Genomic DNA, 13,966 nt, shown 5'->3' on the forward strand with positions numbered 1-13,966 from the left:
TTTTATAAATACAACCAGGAGGCCAGGACTGCCCCTGAAAATTGGAGCTATTTGTAGGTTTCCAGGACACATGGTCACTCTATTTCTATATTGCCTGTTTGGTGTAGAGACTGCTATCTCCTTTGCAATACAAACACAAACTCTCATAATTCTTCCTTGCTTATTTCTACAGGCTTTGAAAGGATTCTCATTACATGCTAACAGTATAGAGACTGAAATGTCAGCATTTTTTTGCAGGGAATTAAGCACCACTCCAAAACTGATTCCTGTGATTATGTTGGAAGCTTGTCAACTATCAAACTCAGCCAATGGTAATAAAGCAAAGCTGCTTTAATTTCCTCCTTGTGAGACATATGATTCACTATATGCAATGAACAAGGCAAGGTAGTAATGTAGAAATGAATCCTTGAGCGTACAGATATACAAACTTTGATTTTGGGATTAAGGTTCATTTTTTCCCTAAAATGAGGGGTAAAGCTGCTGTTCATGTGTCTTCATTATTTCCCCCATTTGATTTTACTGTCAAGATGGAGTCTTGTCAGTTTAAACTCTCATTTCATTTAGAATCTGAGCCAGTTGACCCTTAGGCCTCGAAAGCTAAAATGGCAGTACCCACCAACCCTGCTATTTTAAAGGTCTGTCCTTTTTCTATTTGCAAATTGGTTTTACTTTTTTAATTTCAAAGAGGATCATAATGTTACTTCAAAATCCGCATCTTGCTAACACTGGACACACCATGTCATATGGGAGCGATCACATGTTTCATAAATTAAGGAAAGTGTGGTCTGTGAATTGGAAGTCAGGGACTCTTGATTTCTAACCACAACTTTGACATTGACTTGCTCTGTGATTTTTGGCAAGTCACTTTTCATTCTGTCTCAGTTTCCCTGTCTGTAAAACAGAGATAGTAATAATTAATTCTGTCAAGGAGGATTGATTATTTAATTTTTGTAAAGGACTCTGATGATCAAAAATGCAATAGAAATGCTTAGGAATACTTGTTTGCTCATTTTGTTTAAATGTGAAGGAGGACCAAAATAGATAACTCATGAAAGCATCTGAAACTTTTATGCAATTATTGCAAGTTACTGAGCTTCCTTAACTCCCAGTAAACTCACCAGGAGTTTGAGGTGTTTAGCACACTTTTTACTTAATAAAAAAAATTGCTTTAGGATATATTAAGGGTATTCTAAGTCATTCTCTTTAAATGTGTAATGCCAAGCCAGCATCCTTGAAGTGGCCATTTGTAGGCAGTCTGCTTCTGGTAATTACACAAATTAAGTGGGGGAATGGCTGTTAAGGCTGTCGGTTTCTTCTGATTCAACTCAAAACACTTTGGGATCTTTGTGGCCAGTCCCCACCCCTAATTCTGCCTCTTTCTTTAATGATTTGTGTGGGAGATCTGACCAGCTGAGCCATTGTAAGGGCCTCCACCAGTAACAGTAACCAGCAAGAACAACAACTTCACTTGAACCTGGTCAAGGCTCTCTCTCTCTCTCAGTAATGAAAGGGCCTAGAGTCATGAATCAGAACCAGACCCTTTCTCCTCTATATCTATTAGAGCGAATAGCATAATTCCATTACCTTTTCAATGTCCATATGCAGGTGGCTTCCCCTCTCCCCCATTCTTAGCTGAATTGGGTCATGACAAGTTTGGTTGAAACTCTTCCTCACCCCCCCCATCCCCCAAATAAAACAGCCAAAACTTAAACTTAGGTGTTCAAGTTATACATTTGATTCACTCTAGTTAACACCCTTTTTGGCTTCAAACAGATACAATAGCAGGAGGAAACTTGCTCTGGATTCCTCTCTTCAAAAGGAGGAAATCTTTCAGATACATCAGAAAACTCTTTTCAGCTTGGGCCTAGAAAGAGACTGAGATATTGAATACAAGGAGGAGGGAGGCATAGATGGCCACTCTAATAAGGGTGCTGCAAGTGAGAGATGGCCTTTAAACATGCTTCAGACAGACATCTAAAACACCAGAGGGAGGGGGGAAGGAGAAGTTTGGTGGTTGTGATGGCTTATTTATTTATTTTAACAGAAATCTGACTTTTTGACCTTTTTTTCTGGGACAAATGTATTAATTTGCTCTAAATTGTACCAGGACAGAAATGCAGCTCATGTCATACTCTGTACCAAAAGCAGTAACCATGAAAACACACGTACTCATTCAGAAGAAAAGATGTGATCTTATATTAACCATATAAATTACATATTACCAGGAAAACATCCTGCATCTGCTGTACATAGAACTTATCAGGAAATTAAATGGTCAGGTTACCATGTAAGATATGTGTACTGTTTAAGGTAAACAAAAGTAAAATGAAATTAATTGCTGTCCATGTATTTCTCAGGCTATTAGTAAAGAATTAGAGTTAAATACTCTGCTTATCAGTGACACGAGCATGCACGCCTTTGTGTTTAATATAGCTGTTCCTTGTATCCCTATTCTTGTAAAAATTGATCTGTTGGGGTAGACTCTAAAGTTCAACTCAGTAATTTTCAGTAGGGAATAATTATATGGGAAGCCAATGTCAGGATCCCTGCTTGTATGGCCCTACTTGTTAGTCTGTTATTGCTTGTCTTCACTACGGGGAGATCAATGCAGTGAAGTGAAGACCTGCTAAATCGACAGCAGAGCGCTCTCTGGTCAACCACGTTACTCACTGTTCTTGGAAAGGTGAAGGGAAGTCGACCGGAGAGCGTCTCCCTTGACGCAGCACAGTGAAGTTACCAGGGTAAGTTGACCTAAGCTACGCTGACTCCAGCTACGTGGAGTACTGTAACTTAGGTCGACTTACCTTGGTAGTGAAGACAAGCCCTTAGGCTTATTTCTTGACCTTGTTTCCCCCAACCCACTTATCACTTACTCCGTTTAGATCCTTGCCTCAGACTGCCTCTTTTTCCTTATTTTTCATCTGTCCAGCCATCCTTTTATTTTTAGGAGCAGTTGAATAGCCGCCCCATTCTCATGTGCAGAAGCACATTATGAAGTCTTATATAATAAAACAGACTGGCATTTAAGGCTTTATCTAGGCTAGGGATAGGTAATGTGAACTGGCTAACTCTGACCTAAACTCAAACATATTTTTCCTAATGTAGATTCAGGGAACATCTTTAGCTCAATTTTTAGCTGGTAGAGTTACAGCCTAGAATTTTGGCTATGCCTTGACCTATATCTGCACTAGGAAAAGTGGCTGAGTTTTTAGATCACACTTAGCTAGTTTGTGTTAACTAATCCCGACCTTAACTCAGTCCCCCCCCCCCTTTTTTTTTAATTAATAGAATCAGACTCTCAGGATTGGAAGGGACCAATCCCCAGACAGATTTTTGCCCCAGATCCTTAAGTGGCCCCCTCAAGGATTGAACTCACAACCTTGGGTTTAGCAGGCCAATGCTCAAACCACTAAGCTATCCTATCCCCCCTTCCTAGGCTACACAAAGCTTAAGAGTTCTGAGGCGAGCTCTAATTATTATGGCTTCTGCTTTTAGGTTGAAAACACTGGCCAGCAAAAGCATCATATAGTTATAGGGGATGAAACCCAGACTGTTTAGTAAATTGTGTGCTTAAAAAAATCTTATCTAATTGTTTTTTTTAAATGGAGCTCTCGGTCATATCTTTGCTGATCTTCATTTTCACGTTGCCTTCAATTCATGAAGGAGAAGTGTCAAAGGAAACATGCATCTTTGTAGCAGTACTGAAAAATGACCTGAAAGTCGTCCTTTACATTTTTACACGTATTTGTTGGGAAATAAGGGTGAATGGGAAAGAATCCCCCCAGTGTTTCATTTTGAAAGCTATATGTGGAGTTTTAGTCATGTAACTCCTACTGGTGTCAAGAGGAGAGGAGCATATAAACTACAAATAATTCTTATTTGCATTGCCTCGGTAGGGAAACTGAGGCAGTGACTTGCCCAAAGCAACACAAGTCAGATGTGAGATTTAACTGCATATTTACTGACTCTCAGTGCTCAGTTTATTATTCCAGCCCTCAGAGTTTTAATACTATTAAAACAGTTGGAGTTGCAGTCAAAGTTACAGAACTCTAATTAGCTACCCTTTGAAAATGTGAAATACTCTTTAGGAGGAAAGAGTAACATATTAAAGAAGTAAATTAAAGCTGAAATAATAAATTTTAATTTGAGTTTTAATGTAAGTAACATTTTAAAACGCATTATAGTAAACTTCAGATGACAGTGTAGATTCTTCACATTATCCCATTACAAATATGTCCACTATAAAAGCCTCACTAAGGAGTAATTCTGTGTTTAATATATTTTTAGAAGTCTATAAATTCATATTTCAGTGAAAATCTGAGCCTAAATATTTCTTCAAGATGGCATCTGGAATTCAGATACAGTAACTGGAATTTCTGTAAAAAAGAACGAGGAGTACTTGTAACACCTTAGTGACTAACAAATTTATTTGGGCATAAGCTTTTGTGGGCTGTTTTTAGCCCACGAAAGCTTATGCCCAAATAAATTTGTTAGTCTCGTGTCACAAGTACTCCTCATTCTTTTTGCTGATACAGACTAATACGGCTACCACTCTGAAACCTGGAATTTCTGAGTTAGGGTGAATATTATGTAATCTATAGAATAGGAAACTATTGGAGCATTTCCTGCTTCTTTGATATATGGTTTTAATTGTTAATGTATATCATTTTGGTAAATTACAGGAAACAGCACTGGGGGTGCGGAGGGGAGAGGTGGATCATTTGGAATCCATCTGTGTCACAGAGTAGTTCTTCATCAGTACTGAGAAGCAGCTTCCTCATGACCTGCAAGCACAGCAAAGAAACCCCCCCCGAAAGATTGATTAGTCCGTAGGGGTGGCGGGGGTGGCTGGTGGTGGGGGTGTATTTATGACTGGTGGTGAGGGTTAACCCTTTTGGTTCCATGCAAAAAAAATAAACAACAACTGAATTCAGTTTACCTGAATTGGTGATTTATAAAAGTTCATTTAAAAATAGATGTGGAGCAATCCAACAGTAGATAAACATATATTTGAAAATGGGCTCTTTAGTCTAGCAGAGAGAGTTATAACATGATCCAATGGCTGGACAAATTCAGACTAGAAATGAGACTTATTTTTTTTTAACAATGAAGGTAATTAACTACTGGAACAATTTACCAAGGGTTGTGGTAGATTCTCCATCACTGCCAGGCTTTAAATCAAGATTGGATATTTTTTCTTAAGACATGCCCTGGGAATTATTTTGGAGAAGGTCAAACTAGATGATCACCGTAGTCCCTGCTGGCCTTGCAATCTAGGAAGGGTCATTATTGTATGTGAGGACTTTGAAGAAGTGAAGCACTATGCAAAGGCTAAGTAGTATTAAATTTTATAATACCCTTAAAATCTTTTGTAATCAGAGTGAAGTTTAGTTAAACTCCTAATACTGAGAATCATAGCTAAAAAGTGTGCAGTTCAAAAGATCACAACTCTCACTAAACTGGGTTTTAACTCTCACATAGCAGCAGCTTGGGTGTTTCCAGACTTGTAGCCCAAGCTGAAATGTATCTGTTTTTGTCTTTCTGCTCCCCACCCCCACTGTATGCATTGTTGTCCTATAATGATTGGCTGTGGGACTAGAAACAGCTGTACTGAGCCTTGATTTTTAAAGAGGTTGCAGGCCTTCCTGCTGTTTAGCCAGTTGGTAGTGGTTAACGACTAGAGAAGAGAGAGTGAAGTAGCTGTTTCCATTATAGTTTCAAGACAGCTTGATTCCTCTGCGATGGAATGTGTTTGCAGCTGTCAGATGAACCGATTCCTGCTGTCCTCATTTTGACTTGCAATCCATTGGGTTTGTGCAGAGGAAGAAGTTCTGCAGCAAATATTCTTTCCAAACAAAAGATTTTCTTTCCTTCCTTCTCAGGGGGGATGGACTATCCTAAAACCACGCAGCTTTGTATGTAAATATATGCAAGCTGATTATAGGCTGGGGCACAAGCCAAGGTTTGAGTGAGCCCAAGGGTGTTTCACATTAAAATGTGAAGCCTGACAGGATCAGTGGGTCTAACTTAAGACAGCTTCTTGATTAGCATGAGACTGGGTGGCTGCCTTGTTTCCTGCCCTTCAATAGCTATTCACTGTTTTCAAGGCGGAGAACTGTTCAGCGGAGGAGCTGTGGCAACTTGAGCAGACTATACACGGTGGACTCACTGAAAGCAAATGTTTGGATTAATTTGCAGCCTATCCTCCCAAGCTGGCAGGAGCTAGTGCATTAGAGAGGAATATAAATCTATCCATTAAAACAAATAACCACACACACAAAAGAAACAACTGGCAAACTGCTGAAGGAGGGCATAAGACAGACGCCTCAGCCATTATGACCATCTGTGTTTCCCGGATTCTACAAGAATACAGTTGCTGCTTCTTGTAGGTCATATGTGCTAGATGTGTGAATGAGACACATGTACATCCAGCGTGTATGGAAAAGCGGTGGGTGCTGCTAACAGGAAGATTGATCAAATGATTACTGCAGCAATGGTTTAGGATGCTTCCATGGATTCTTGTCTTGGATTCTGATAGGTGAAGAAAAATGACTTTCACTGTTATCAAAGCGTCATTCTAATCCTGTGCAGTTGGAGATCTGACAGTGCTTCCTACAGTTCCTGGGCGCGCTCTGTTTCGGGTCAAAACCAAAGGCAGTGGGGCTTTCCTAATTTGTTTGGGTCTTTTTGTGTTCTGGCTCACACTTGACTAAGCACTCCTATGCTGAATCGAGCTATTGTTTGGGATCCCAGAGCTTTTCACGCTGCAATCCCCTACCCCCTCACCCTCCTTGCCTGAGAAGCCACATAATGTGCCTTTCCTTTACATGAATCTGGAAGCTATAAGCTGGACTGATTGCAAATGAAGTGTAATGCATTGTGGGACGTGTGTAAAAATTGGATCATTTGAAGGGGGGGGGAAAAAGGAACAGACCTGCAGTTTGCTTCACAGAAGAGGTAGTGGCAAAATGTTTGCAGATTCTACCCAAGCTGTGCCTGTAGTAGACTAATGAAACGAAGCGTCGCAAGCACACCGTGAGGCCTGACTCATGCCACTGCTGCAGGAGGATTAGACTGCAGGTAGCCTCAAAATGAAGAAGACACGGAGTACAACCTTACGGCGAGCCTGGCCTAGTTCAGATTTCTCCGACCGGGCCTCAGACCGCATGAGGTCCCGCAGTGAAAAGGACTACCGACTGCACAAACACTTCCCACCAGCTTTTATTGCCCAGGCATCACGGGGCTACATGACATCAGGTTTGTAACAGCATTTTTGTGCTTATTGCAAGGCTCAATGTTGGGTGTTTATTTGGCTCGCTAATACTGTGTTGATAGGTAAAAGGATATAATATGACTGATAGCATAAGTTGTGAATAATGCAAAAAAAAAAAAAAAAAAGCACAGACATCCACCATTTTGTACCTCAGCAAGATTCACAGCAGGGCCCTCTCAATATGGTGTTTAAAATCTATTAGTAAAAAATAAAATAAATGAAAGGAAGTAATTTTCGTATCTATATTTTCAGTTCAGGATAGATAAAAATGACCTGGGTGTCATGATCAGAGCAGCCCCTTTGCTCTTGTGCTTACGAATAAGTATGTGCTGAATATTTACTACCTAACCAAACATTCCCTTTCCAACTGGTCAGGTACAATTATCTCAATGGGGGCATATCTATATTGCATTTTCTAAAGAAGTGTCACCTGTAATTCTGAATGTTCTTGCCCTGTTCCAAGCTCGTCAGGTTTCAGAAGCATATTTCCATACAGAGACATGTATCCGTAGTGAAAATGAATATAAATGCCGTATTTGTGTATAAAGAGTGTGTGTGTGCATGCACATGTATACATGTGTTTATTCATCGATTCATTGTTTTAAACGGAGGTTGTATGGAAATAATGGACCCTGCATCAAAATGTTTGTGCTTGGCAGAAAAGAAGCACAACAATGTAAAAACAGAGAGAGGCAAAAATAAGGAAGGGTTTACTCTTCAAATTAGTGTCTTATGTAAATAAAAAAGCCTCCATATTTCTAAATGAAAGCCTGTTCATTTTGAAATGTATCTGATCAGCCATGTAATTCAGAAATTCGATAAACACAGGAAGAATACTTGAGAGAATGCTGCTGGGGGGGGGGGGGGATCCTGGAAGTCTTCTTTGTTGTTCTACTGCTTGATTATTGTGATGATCAGACAGAACATTTCATTACTATGATGTCAAATACCAATTTATCATGAAGGCACATTTTTCCTTTAAGGCTTAATTTAGGTTGAGTAGGCAGATTCCTTTAAAAGGGAAAAAAGAGGAGAGAGAGAGAAAATGAAGGTATTTTACCATGCATAGTTGAAAACAGTTCCAATCCCATCTGTGCTGGAAAGGTTGAATCAAAGCTTGTGGTTTTCAGTTACATTCTTACTTTATTATTGTTCTTCCTAATAAACATGTCTCTTTTAGCCAGGAGTGGTTTTTCGTGTTTTAAAAATTGTCTCATGACTTTTCTGTAATTAACCCCAAAACCTAAAGGAAATAATGTGCATTATGTTGCAAATTTGCCTTCATATGGATATTGTGCTGTTTTGGCAATAGTCTTCTTGATTTTTCTCTGTCGTGGGACAGTTCATATTTAAGGAAAATGACAAGTATAACTTATGCTTAAGCAGCTGAAGAAAGCTACAATGGTTGGTACTGTATATATTTTGGGTGGTGATGGTGCAGCAGATTTAGAAAAAAATCTGCAAGCCAGATCTCACTCCAGCATGTACTTCTAAAATCTAAACAGATATTCTTTGACTTTTCTGATATTCTTAGTTTGAGATGCACATTGTCAATTTCATCTCAAACAATACTTTAAAGCTTTTCTTTTAGTATGGAAACCAGTTCTGAAGCTAAAGAATCTTTCAGTGGTGTTTCTGACAGTTTGGGGGGGCGGGTATTTTTATTTATTTTAACACATGAGTGCAACTCAGATGCATTCTTCCTGGAAACAGTCTGAATTCACAAAAGCATTATCCTGACAGGGTCTGTATGATCAAATTTGAGTCATCCTTAGGATCAAATGTGTAATGATCTGTGTTTTAGAGTGTGTGTGTGTGTGAGTGAGAGAGAGAGAGAGAGAGATGTGGGCGGAAGGGTAACATTCATTATAAATGTGTTATAAAATGATCCCAAAAAGGCATGTTACAGCTATGACTATACAGGAGACTGATTTCTAATGTTATAACACAACAATGGAGGAAGAAAAGCAGGTGTCACATCTAGTATGAGTAATTTACTAAAGTTATTACAGGCATAACAAAATGGAAATGAAAACCAGAATTTTTTTTTTTTTAAATTAAGAAGGTAGAATTTTAGCAGAAAATGTAATTGTGGCCTTTTTGTGAGTGGCTTGCTTGCTTGCTTTTTTTTTTTTTTTTTTTTTTTTAAATGAGCCCTGTCCAATGCACTTTCAAATAGTAGGTTTGGGAGGAATGGGTACTATATATAAGCAGATCTAGTTATTTAAAGTAATTTCTTCCTCACAGGAAATCCATAGGAAGTCTTCTTGCATAAAAGTTGTGACTGTGACTACAAATACATTCTTTGTCACCCCAAATGGAGAAAGTGCCTGAAATGCATAGGCTTTTCAGACTTCTGTATTCTGTTTGTCCAGTCATTTAACCTAATCACCATTAGTATTGTTGTGGTCCTTTTTAATTAAATGCTGCATTGTTTGAGAGTGGGGAGAAGGAGAGGAAGTTTTCTGGCTTGATTGCTTTATTTCAGGGATATAAGATAGAGATAGGCAAATGACTCTTTACTATGGCACTAAAAATCTTAAACAAATAAACACTAAATATAACTCTGAACTGATTTGTGGAAAATCCGGTATGTACACATTTATTCCTTTAAACAGTACAAAAATACTAGGTGGTGCTATGAAGAATTGTGTGCTACAAGTAAAGTTTTGGAAAAATGCAGGCTCCTTACTAGAGAAGTGACGGTGCACCATTTTAAAAAAAATATTTTCATTAATAATGAATAAGAACCAGTTTTGAAATTTGATTTATAGTAAGAAACATTGATGTTTAGTATTAGCATTTTCAATACCTTCAGGGCAAACTGCCCATAAACTGTGGCAGTTATTGCAAATATGGATGAAATTTATGTGGGGAAGCCCACAAAGAGATTGGCAGATCAATGAAGAATGAATTTAAAATTATATAAATCTAGAAAAATCTCACATTTTTATGGTGAATAATGTCTTAGTGCTGGCTATCTAATCTGCTGTAATCCAGAGTTTCTTCAGGCTTCCTAGCAACCACTGGGTTCAAAGGCCATGCAATGTGTTCATTGTTTATGCTGAATATTAATTTGCCAGTGAAAGACCGACTAAGGAAAAAAGCTTTTCTAATGCTGAAAAGAAAACTATAACAATAAAGGTGTTTGCCCTTGCATATGAGAGAGATTTTGAACAAATGGGTGCAATAAATTTTGCACACATCACCAAAAAAAGAGATTTCACTTTTTATATTTTTATTGATTATTACTTAATCAAAGGGAAAATAAAGTCCTATAAAACCCCAAGCAGACTGAAAGTTACTTAGACTCAGGAAGGGGGACTCTGAAAAACCACACAGGGTAATGTATATACTTCGTGTCAGAAGCATTTTTTTTTTTTTAAAGAAAGTTTGTTTGGTTTTTGTTTAATCAGGAGAGATGATCCATGTGCTGTGGATTACACAGCTATTCTATTGGGCTACCAAAATTGGATTGGGTTGGCTTTTATATTGTTATATATGAATACCATTCCAACTCTCTTTGTGCTATTTTAATTAAAGCTTGTTGGGGTTCCAGGTAATTTACTAATTTGAGGTTGGAAAAAACCTATCCCATTTCATCATAAAGAAACAGTCTAATGTAAACAGCATGAGAGCATGTCTGAAGGACTTTAAATGAGTACTTTCTGGAACTACTGAGAGGTTACTTTCTGAGAAGTCTGCAGTTAGTTCTGAGCTCAGAAGTTAACAATAATGGCATAGTGGATGAAATTTAGCTCTGGTATAAGCCAGTCGGCGTTCCATTATGAGCCACTATCTTTACAAAAAGTTTATTAGCCAAAAAAAAAAAAAATTGGACACAAAATTCAAACAGTTCTTGCCCAGTACAAACTTCGCTTCTGAAGGAAAAAGCTTGCTCCTCTCTCTACTTCTTTTGAGGGATTACATTTTAACACAAAGCATAGTACTGTCTCTTCAGCTTCATTTAACAGAGGGAGCCTGGGAGTTATTTGAGAGAATTGGAGAATCCTAGATCTTTTCTTAAGCTTGACACTTCCAAATTAATAACAAATGGGAGATGTCCATAGAGGCTTGGTGGTCAAAAGAATACACAAGTTACTGTAGCTGAGGGACTGCACAATAGAGAACGCTTTGGGGCTCGCTAACGTGTCTCCCTTCAGTTGATTATTTGAAGGTACATATACTGGCCTGACAGTTGCTGTACTGTAATTGTTAGTGAAATAAACAGCATTACATCACCTACTTTGTCTAAGCTCGAAAGTAAGGCACTTTCCAACCCCGCTGCTTTATAGAGATGCACTGTACCAATCTCTGTGGATTCTGAAATTATCTAAGTTGAGCCCATTAATGGACCAGTAAAAATCTTGAACCTGTTAATGACATGGTTGCAGGGCCAGCTGCACCTCTGACCTCATCTCTGGTCTCTCTGGCTTCCAAACAGCAAGCTGCGTGGCCTCCAAGTGTAGCTTTTCTCTCTCAAACTAGTTTTTTCTCCTCTGCTGCTGGATCGGTGAACCCAGTCTGGATGGGGCCCGATTGCTCCTTTGTTCACTGCCTACACTCCTGACACCCTCTTCTTCATTTCCCTCTGAAAGTTGTCATCAAAGCTCCTGGCCCTACCCATAGGTGGTGGAATTAGGGGTACTGGGGGTGCTGTTGTACCCCCTAGTTTGAAATGGTTTCCATTTGTATACAGGGTTTACACTGCGGTTCAATGGCTCTCAGCACCCTCACTGTACAAATGGTTCCAGCACCCCTGGCCCTACCCATCTATTTTGTCCTCTGGAGAACCCACCTGCCCCACAAGGGAACTGGGACCCTCTACCGGGTACTGGTCTGGTACCCATCCTGCCTCTGGTCAGCTTCAAACAGCAAAGTCACCAGCTCTGAGTTTTTCAGTTCTTTAGAGAAGATTCCTTTCTCTTAGAACTCTGCTAGCTAATCTTGCTTGAGCTGCTTGTAGCTCATTTTTCTTATCTATCTTTTCCTAGTTTCTTCCTGAAAAGAACACACAACATTTTTTCTCTAGATTTTTCCTTCTACAATTCTTGTTTTTACTGCTGTGCTCACTTATTGGAAGTTCTCCACTGTTACCATCCTACAACATTGATGCCACTATTCACTGTTACATCGTGTATAGCAGGGGTAGGCAACCTATGGCACACGTGCCGAAGGCGGCACGCGAGCTGATTTTCAGTGGCACTCACACTGCCCGGGTCCTGGCCACCGGTCTGGGGGGCTCTGCATTTTAATTTAATTTTTTAAATGAAGCTTCTTAAACATTTTAAAAACCTTACTTACTTTACTTACAACAATATTTTAGTTATATATTATAGACTTATAGAAAGAGCTTCTAAAAATGTTAAAATGTATGACTGGCATGCGAAACCTTAAATTAGAGTGAATAAATGAAAACTTGGCACAACACTTCGGAAAGGTTGCTGACCCCTGGTGTATAGAGTGAACAGATGTCCCGATTTTATAGAGACAGTCCTGATATTTAGGGCTTTGTCTTATATGGGCACCTATTGCCCTCCACCCCCGTCCCGATGTTTCACACTTGCTATCTGGTCACCCTAATTGTGTATCTCTGACCCCTTCTCTGGTCCCTCTGAGTGCACTCCCTCAGGTCTCAGGCTTCATGCCTTCCCCTCGGGTAGGGTGAATTCTTCCACTCTTAGACCAGGCCCTAATCTATAGTACCCTGTGTATCAAGCAAGCCTGTGCAACAGGTCTGACTGGATTTGGATATCCGGGGCTCTTCCCTTCAGAAGCTTGTGACCATTTGTGAATACAGTGACCAAAACAACCAAAGTGTTGTTTTAAATTATGCTTTGTTTTTACTGTTGATTTAATGGATTTTAAAACAACAAATGGTCTACATGCATTCCTGTCTTACTTAGAGTCCTAGACACATCTGTCTAACCCAGACCCATAACCTCTGGGGGTCTAGGTCTTAGTCTGTCGCCCTTAACTCCCGCTGCCCCTATTTTTAATGGCCTTTCTTTAAATCCAGCCAAAGTTCTCATTTTCCCAGCTCACGTTCCCCATCTTTAATGAACGCTGTAGGGGGTCAGAGCCAGTGGGGGTGGGCCCAAAGCCAGAGCTTCCAAATTAATGGCTCTTGCATTGTCTTCGAAGCGTTCTCTGGGAAGTGTATATCTGTTTCTACACCACTCCAAGGTTCATTTCCTCTCAATCCTGCTATTAAATTAACTCAATATATGCATACAGTAAATATTGCAATAACCCAATCAGTATACAGACCTTCCCCTTCCCCAAGAATCAGACAAAAATATAGAACGCAAAGTATTCATACAGGATTACAGGCAGCTCCAAATAAAATCACAGGTAGAAGCTACACTCTGCCTTCTTGTAAAGATTTTTCTCTTTTTAATGCCCACTAAATCTCTGATTTGATAAACCTGGAAAAGGTGGAACATCTTGCCAGTCTGGAACTGAATATAAACCACATCTTTGCAAAATGTGTTGCATGGTGAAGGGAGCTGGAGGAAGCTGAGGCTTGAAGCTTCACCCTTAGTCTTGGTCCAGCCCAATGCCCTGATTAATTGCCACCACAATGAGAATTAATTCATGTATGCACTCATTTAGAAAGCACAGAGGATCAGAGGGAGAATTAAACTACCTTCTCCTGTAAAATTCTGTGTACAGTTGTAATACTGGGGCACC

The 13,966-nt window shown here is 39.4% G+C and overlaps 1 protein-coding gene across 3 annotated transcripts in view; it reads left to right on the forward strand.

Moving 5' to 3' along the window:
- STOX2 (storkhead box 2) overlaps positions 1 to 13,966 on the forward strand; it is a 205,655-nt gene that overhangs the window by 102,164 nt on the left and 89,525 nt on the right. The window contains exons 1-2 of one of the 3 annotated variants that reach the window (XM_039541643.1): positions 242 to 311; positions 6,108 to 7,257. The exons of the other annotated variants lie outside the window; for them this stretch is intronic. Of the exons in view, the coding sequence (XP_039397577.1) occupies positions 7,092 to 7,257 (166 nt within the window). The 5' untranslated portion in view covers positions 242 to 311; positions 6,108 to 7,091. Of the gene's footprint in view, positions 1 to 241; positions 312 to 6,107; positions 7,258 to 13,966 lie in introns of those variants that run through there. 3 annotated transcript variants of the gene reach the window in all.

Source organism: Mauremys reevesii, linkage group 5 (assembly GCF_016161935.1).
Source record: "Mauremys reevesii isolate NIE-2019 linkage group 5, ASM1616193v1, whole genome shotgun sequence".
Classification (NCBI taxonomy): Eukaryota; Metazoa; Chordata; order Testudines; family Geoemydidae; genus Mauremys; species Mauremys reevesii.